The sequence below is a fragment of the Aplysia californica genome, unplaced genomic scaffold, assembly GCF_000002075.1.
Source record: "Aplysia californica isolate F4 #8 unplaced genomic scaffold, AplCal3.0 scaffold00743, whole genome shotgun sequence".
Classification (NCBI taxonomy): Eukaryota; Metazoa; Mollusca; class Gastropoda; order Aplysiida; family Aplysiidae; genus Aplysia; species Aplysia californica.
In genome coordinates this window covers 328,392-336,080 of record NW_004798013.1, presented here as the reverse complement: position 1 = coordinate 336,080, position 7,689 = coordinate 328,392, and the positions used below count along the sequence as shown (strand labels likewise).

Genomic DNA, 7,689 nt, shown 5'->3' with positions numbered 1-7,689 from the left:
GGGGGGAGGAGAATTTCATTAACTGCAATTTTAGGAATTGAAAAGGACACTTGCGGTATTACAATGTTTTGGTCAGTTTAGTGCATCTTATTTGCATCAAAGCTGTTTCGTTTCGAATTTTTTCACATCTCTCCTTTGCAGTAACGTATCAAATACTGTATTGAGAAAGACTAGATCCCTGGGGTCCTCAAAGAATATGAAGACAAAAGTAGAGCTTTCAAATTACTACTGAGAAGTCCGAAGTGGTAGTCCAAAATCAGCTTCAAGTAATCGCCAATCTCAGACTCTGGACTCCTGTTGTTTTGAGGAAATGCCGAACAAATGAACCCCCAGCTTCACCAGTTCTGTTTAAGGTAAAAATAAACAACGTTTTCAGAGTGATTCATGGCTGAGTTTCTTTCGCATTTCAAGGGCCGATCTTTCAAAATCAAGGTGCAGTATTCTGTTTCCCAATTATTTTGCCATTCATTTGCTGAAAGACTGCTGGAAGACTGCGGAACTTGTTGGACATTGTGCACTAAATGTCTCTTGGCTCGCATGGCAAAAGAAAGAAACAAATTATAGCGCAGTCAAAAATTCGTGGCGCAACTTATCGTCAAATATTTCTTCAACTATAGAACATCTCCAGCTTTTGCACAATAACTAGTATCAATTTGTCTTAGCAGATCAAATTTCTGTATAATTCCTTGATAATTAACATATTTAAAATCCCAGTGGGTGGTTTCCACCCATATTTAAAGGTTTATATCTCGGACAAATATCGCTTTTAAAGGCAAGTCCGTTATTCGTTTCTAATCCCGACATTATGCTTATTGAACGCATGTTTTTAGGAATCTTTAGTGTAAGAAAAACGTTCACTATGAAACTTATTTCTTGTAACAAGTTTTGCCTCTAAAGAGTGTCATTGATGAGCTCTGACGTAGGCCAAAAGTGTATGAAATATTTGTATGAGAAGCGGAAAGAGCTGTGAACAATCCCATTTTTCGCGTGACGGAGATTTGTAGTATCTATCAATACATACTATATTATATTTGTGAGAGTTCACACTTTGGCCGCCTAAAACTTCTGAACCACTTAACTTTCGAATTTGACAAAGGTAATGATGGGTCAGAACCATTTAAAGGGTGCACAGTTTCATTGAGGAGCCTGACGTCAGAGTTGTTTAATTTTCAGTTTTTCATTAGTTTCGTTTAGATCTAATCTTGGGAAAGTCCGTCTTCTAAGACACCATTGCAAACAAGTGAGGTTTCCGATCACTGGCCATGCCCACTGTTTCCACACCTTTGAATTTAAGGAGAGTATAACTACGAAAGCGGCATAGAGAATCAATTTATACATCTATTATATATTTGGCAGCCTGGAAACATAATATGTGTCACTTTTCTCTCAAGACTTTTTTCTCCATTCCAGAAGAGCGTAAATATATAAATGCCAACAGCTTTCAGTTGATGTTAATGCACCGATCATTCCTTTCATCAAAAGGGGGCCCAGCTTGCTTTAAATAAATGCACCTGTATGAAGAAAAGTCTTCTCATCCAGCCTCAAATGTTGTGGTAAAATAAGATTAAGTTAAGGCAAATTGATATTAACTGCTGTGCAAAGTATGGGTAGCGTTGATTAGCCTTTAAGATATCATTATATTTGGGGATAAGTTGCGCCACGAATTTGTGCCCGCACTGTAGATCGTAATTTTGATTCTCGAAGGCAACGAATATTTGTAGCTGGTTAAATTGCTAGGGGCAACTTTTGGAGGTGCCATCGGTTAAAGTACTGCGGCAAACTGGATGACATTTTGATGTATATCGCCGGTGTTGCAAGCAACCCAAATAATTAAGTACATTTTGGTTCTTTTTACACCAGAGACAAAACAAACAAACAAGCGCAACCCAACCCAACTAAATCCTATAGTATTGTCCTTAGGAGGAACATGAAAAGAAGAAGATTGTAAGCCTTGACCATAGAATTCAATTGCATTTTGGTCATGTTGAAGGGTACATCTTTGATAGAGCTTTGGGATAGTGAAAACATTGAAAATCCATAGCATTTGGGCTTACTTGGATTGCTTTCGACAGCGACGATATACAGATATGCTGGAAAACGTGGACAACGATTTACACATGGCCCACAACAAGGTGAGTCCATTGTTTTTTTAGAGCCGTAAACTCCTAATATTCAAGAAGCCACAAGGTTCCTACGCTTGCCAGACACCACTGCGTGGCTATAATCTACTATATTATTATTTATTCGAGACTTCTATTTGTGCTAATTCAGAAATGATATGTAAAACTGATATTTCTGGAAAAAATCTGGAGGTGTCATCTCTGACTCAGAGGTTGACGTGCTATGACTCTCCAGCGCTCATGGTCTGCAGCTGACGATTCGCGTTTTGCCATACCCAGGCCAGTCCAGGTCTTAACGTTCTCTGCCCGTGTTACACAACACTAATTGTCTTTTTGAAAAATATGTGAGGCCTCGTGGTGAAATAAGGCGCTCGTCAAAATAAAGAAATAAAAAAACCTGTATTTTTTTGGCTGATGTGCAATTGTTTTTTCTTCTAATTTTCTTTTTCTTTTTTGCCTCAACACATTTTATGTCCTAAAAAAAAACATTTTTGTGTGGATTTTACCGAAAAACATTGATTACAGGCACAAGAAATGTAAATTGTCATTTTCCAAGGATGCCCAGCCTATGGAAGTTGCCGAATTTTAGCGGCCATTTTTTCGCTAATTTTACTATTGCGACTAGGCAACCCTGACCTCCTGCAATCGCAAGTATTAAAATTTCGACTTCTATTCAACATAGATAGAATTTTTTCCCCCAAATAGAAGGCAACTGAACAGGCTTTAAGATGATACCATGCCAATAACCCCATATGCCCCAAAAAATTGACGAGCGCCTGATTCCACCACGTCGTGACACATTAATGTTTTACACCCTCACCGGACACCGACACAATCTAGAGCATATGGAACGGGCTTTTAACCTGCCTGCCAGGGCCAACACGGGCTGAGAGCGATACAACATCTCAGAAGAGAGACCAAGATATAAAAAGTATATTATTATTGATAAAAATTCTTCCCTCTCAGGAATCGAACTTTTGCAGAGCGTTTAACTGCTACACCACAGACGCCATGTGGACTATGTGTGCACGGAGAAGAAGAAGAAGAAGAAGAAGAAGAAGAAGAAGAAGAAGAAGAAGAAGAAGAAGAAGAAGAAGAAGAAGAAGAAGAAGAAGAAGAAGAAGAAGAAGAAGAAGAAGAAGAAAAAGAAGAAGAAGAAGAAGAAGAGAAGAAGGAGGAGGAGAGGAAGAAGAAGACGATGAAGAGAGAAGAGTAGTGAAGAAGAAGATGATAAGAAGGATAAGGCGCGGCGGCGAGCAGGAGGAGAGGAGGAGGAGTAGGAGGAGCAGAGCAAGAGGAGTACAAGAGCAGACAACACGAGGAGGAGTAGGAGGTGGAGAAGGAGCAGGGAGAGGGAGAAGATTAGGAGTCGAGTATACTTCCTTCTAACTCCCCCCCCCGTCCCTCCAATCCCCCCCCCCCCCAAACATTCCCAACCTTTTCCCCGACCCCCTCTCCCTGCCCTGACGTACTGACAAGAACGTTCGCTGTCTATGGGTGGGTACTAGGTACCCATTCCCATCGGGGTAAAGTGAGGAAATTTCGTGTAAGGTGCATTTCGAAGGACGCAACGTCGGGCGTGAAGCTCGATCCCCCGAACCCGCATCCTCACGATTACGAGCCCGTTAGCCCAACCACTAGACTACTGACTGATGCCATGTACACAAGAAAGACACACCGACGGACTGGTTTTGTGCAGAGCAGACCATCGTACGTATAAATGATGAGATGCCAACACCTCTCTTTGTTTGTTTAGGTAAAGATTCACACATTGACACAATCATGGTCATCATGTATGATTATTTTAGTTTTAGTGCTGGGAAAAAGTTAGACAGACAGACAAAATCAACAAAGGGAAAGAAAGAAGTAGGACCTACCAGTGACGCCCTCCAACCACTCGCCGCCCGCCGCCCGCCACCCCTCTTACCTGTACCATCCCACGTTGCTAATACCGGGTGCCCATTGTGGATGGGATCGGGTCGAATCAGGTCGGGTCGGGATGATCGCCCGACACATTGCCTGAAAACAAGTCGGGTGCGATTGGCTTGTGCCACGATAGCCGCTTGGCGCCCTCAATCTAGATAGCAATTCCACCCGTTCCGACCTGATCCCCCAATGTGCACTCCGTAAAACAGTTTGTCTTAAAATTTCTATAGCACGTATTCGTCTAGAAATGCTGATTTAACGAAAAGGCAACTAAAACTGTTGTATGTACTGAAATTGCAATTGTCACTGTAGATATGTTTCGCTCCAATTCACACAATTTAAGCTATGTAATTATCAGATTTTTACGACCCTTCCTGTCCCACATTAAGTAGGGAACTCACCTTTTCTGTGCGCAACGTTGGTATCATCGGTTTGATTAAGTTTTGTCAGTTTTGTCGGTTTCGTCGGTTTCGTCGGTTTTGTCGGTTTGAGGCAAGCCAGATTGTCCTCCACAAAATCAAAGCAGACAAAACTGATGATGAACTTCAGTAACAAACGCATTTGATTTCAAGATTTAAAAAAAAAGTGAAATAGAAAAAAATTAGAGTTAAAATGAAGTATTGCTTTTGCTGACAGAGAAGGAATTACCACGGTTTGAGTGTGCGCAGCTTGCGGGCTTGCTTCCTTCTTGGATTCAGTGTTTCTTATTCGTTAAGCTTCGCAACACTCATGGCTTGCTGACCACAGTGAGTGCTGTTTTCCAAGAGGGCTAGCTAGCCAAGAGCTATTTTAAGCTTTCTCTTATAGAGCGGTGAACTCTTTGGGTACTTAACTTAGCAGACGCGGAACAAGTGTCGCAACGCTGTGAAACTAGACACTGACCACTACTTTATACCGTGTGCCCATTGCAGATGGGTTCCGGACGGGTCGGGTTGGGGGCGATCGCCCCACTCGTCGCCTGAAAAGAAATGGGTTTGTTTTTGAGGCGACAGCCGCTTTGTGCCCTCAATCTGGTTAGCAAAACCGCCCGACCAGCCCGATCCCCCAATGGGCACCCCGTATTACATGTAAATTTACACAGCTTTATCTGCTCAGTGCCTAGTTTTGAGAAATTTGACGTAAAAATGTTCAGTTTCGCAACATGCTTAGCTTTTTCGAATGCAATTCTTTAAATATTATATTGATAACGACTCGGAATAACTGTAGGATTTTGATAGAGCAGATAATAACATCCTGACTTCTATTCTCGTGGTATTAGTAATTCAATATGGCCACAGGCGGTTTGTTAACTGGGCAAGACCGGCGGTGCCGATCAGACAGATAGTCTGAGAGACAGAAAGGCAGAGAGAGAGAGAGAGAGAGAGAGAGAGAGAGAGAGAGAGAGGGGGGGGAGAGAGAGAGACAGGCAGACAGACAGATAGGCAGACAGAGGAGGAGACATAAAGATTCAGACACAGACAGAGAGACAGGCAAACAGACAGACAGAGAAGAGGTGAGAGTTACCTACCACGTAAAGAGAGCCACAAAATAGAATTAATGCACGATAAAAACAAAGAGATAACGGTGACCTACCTTGATAATTATTCCTGAGTGTGTAAGTCCGTGTAGTGTTCTCTATGGAGAGCCACATGTCTGACCTGTTAAAGTGTTATGTAGTGGACACAACTTGTAGTACTGACCAGAAGGGAGAACCTATCCGAGACACACTATGCTCTGACCTGAACAAACAGTGGGAGTATGGTCAAGATAAAATATCATTTCTGCTCCGTTATCGTCACTCCGGGTCGAACCGGTGGAAAGGGGGTAGGAAGAAAGAAACAGTTCGTAATACAGTATTCCTAGCTCAAACACTCAACGCGGCGGGCTTAGTTGATCGTTGTGTTTCTAGTGTGGTCGGATTTCGCGCTACTTGGTGAAATTGTATTCAGAGTATTTTCCGTTTTCAGCAGGTGTGGTAGGAGCTAGTAGTGGGAGTGACGGAGTGACCGGACCCATTAATTTGTTCGTTTTGGTTAGAACGATTTTTGGCCTGTGACACACACTACTACTCCCAAGTCCAGTTTGTAGTCGAGCTCCACACGTGACCGGGATCTAAAATTGCAAAAGTCTTACTCGTACGTCGTGATGGCAGAAAGACCTCTAAATTTTTCATATTTATTATAGTTGTATGCCGTGTTATTAGAAGAGAAACTAAAGTACACTTTTAGTTGTAAGCCTTATCTACACAATTTTAAATTGTAAATCGTGTTATTGGATAGGAATCTACGCACTTTTAGTGTTAAGTTGTGTTCTTAGAAGGGAATATAACTTAATGTAAGTCGTGTTATTGGATGGGAATCTACATACTTCTAGTTGTTTGTCGTGTTGATACATAGAAAGAAATTGAAATCAATCCGCACTTTTTTTAAAGGTTATGTCGTTAAAGGGAATGAATCTACACACTTCTGTTTATTAAAGTCGGGTCTTTAAAAGAAACTACAGCATTTCGTTGTACGTCGTGTTATAAGAGGGGAATAAACCAACACATTTCTGTCTATTAAAGTTGTGACATTAAAAGAAACTACACACTTCTGCTTGTAAGCCTTGTCACTATTTATACATTTTTAGTTTGTAAGTCGTGTTGATTAAAGTGAAAGTACACATTACTAGTTCTAAATCGCGTAGTAATAGAGGCAGAATATACAAACATTTAATCGTTTATCGTGTTATTAAAAATTAAAGTATACACTTCTAGTTGTAAGTCATGTTGCAAAAGTGCATCTAAAAACTATACATTACTAGTTGTAGATCGTGTTAGTACAAGAGAATCCACAAACATGTAATCGTTTGTCGTGTTATTAGAAGCGAAAGTATACACTTCTATATAGTTGTAAGCCATGCTAGTAAAAGGGCATGTATAAACTACACACCTCTAGTTGTAAGCTGTCTTAGTAAAACGGCATCTAAAAACTACACATTTCTAGTTGTAAGTCATTTTAGTACAAATACATGTTCTGACTGTAAGTCGTGTTATGAAAAGTGTATTTAAAAAGAAAACTATTCTGGTTTCATTGTAAGTCAGGTGGTAAAAGTACATCATTCAGAAACCACACACTTCTTCTGGTGGTAAGTCGGGCTTACAGAAGGAAACCTAAAACAACACACCTCTCGTTGTAAGTCGTGCTAGCAGAAACAAAAGCAAAAACTGTATCAAACATTAGTCTTATCATTATATCCCAATATTCCTGTAGTCAGGATCACCAAGTTACAACAACAACAAACAAACAAAAGACAAATAAACCAACAAACAACAACGGGCTGTGATAGTCATTCAATTACAAGAAAAGACAATGACATTCATGGTTTTTCTAGCCGGTGTGGCTTTCCTGAACGTGACCATCTACTTCATGCACTGGTTCTACAAGTCTAAAATACCCGAAAAGATACCCGAGCAGTTCAAAGTGAGGGTCATTGATGCCAACTTGAGGTTTTTCAAGAACGTGGTAGGTAACTCACCTGAACAATCAGTGTATCTCTGTGATGTTGGTGTAGATATTGGATTTTTGCACCCTTTTAGGAAACAAAAAGAGTATTTTATAGGACCAAGCCTTCATTTCTATTCTCGTTCTATATCCTCCTCCTCCTCCTCCTCCTCCTCCTCCTC

General features: G+C 40.9%; 1 protein-coding gene across 1 annotated transcript in view; it reads left to right on the top strand.

Annotated features, from left to right (window-relative positions):
- The first annotated feature begins 7,256 nt into the window (after positions 1 to 7,256).
- Positions 7,257 to 7,689, top strand: part of LOC101858133 (neutral cholesterol ester hydrolase 1) — a 19,750-nt gene continuing 19,317 nt past the window's right edge. Inside the window, exon 1 of the mRNA XM_013088432.2 lies at positions 7,257 to 7,528. Coding sequence (XP_012943886.1) covers positions 7,376 to 7,528 — 153 coding nt within the window. The 5' untranslated portion in view covers positions 7,257 to 7,375. The remainder of the gene's footprint in view (positions 7,529 to 7,689) is intronic.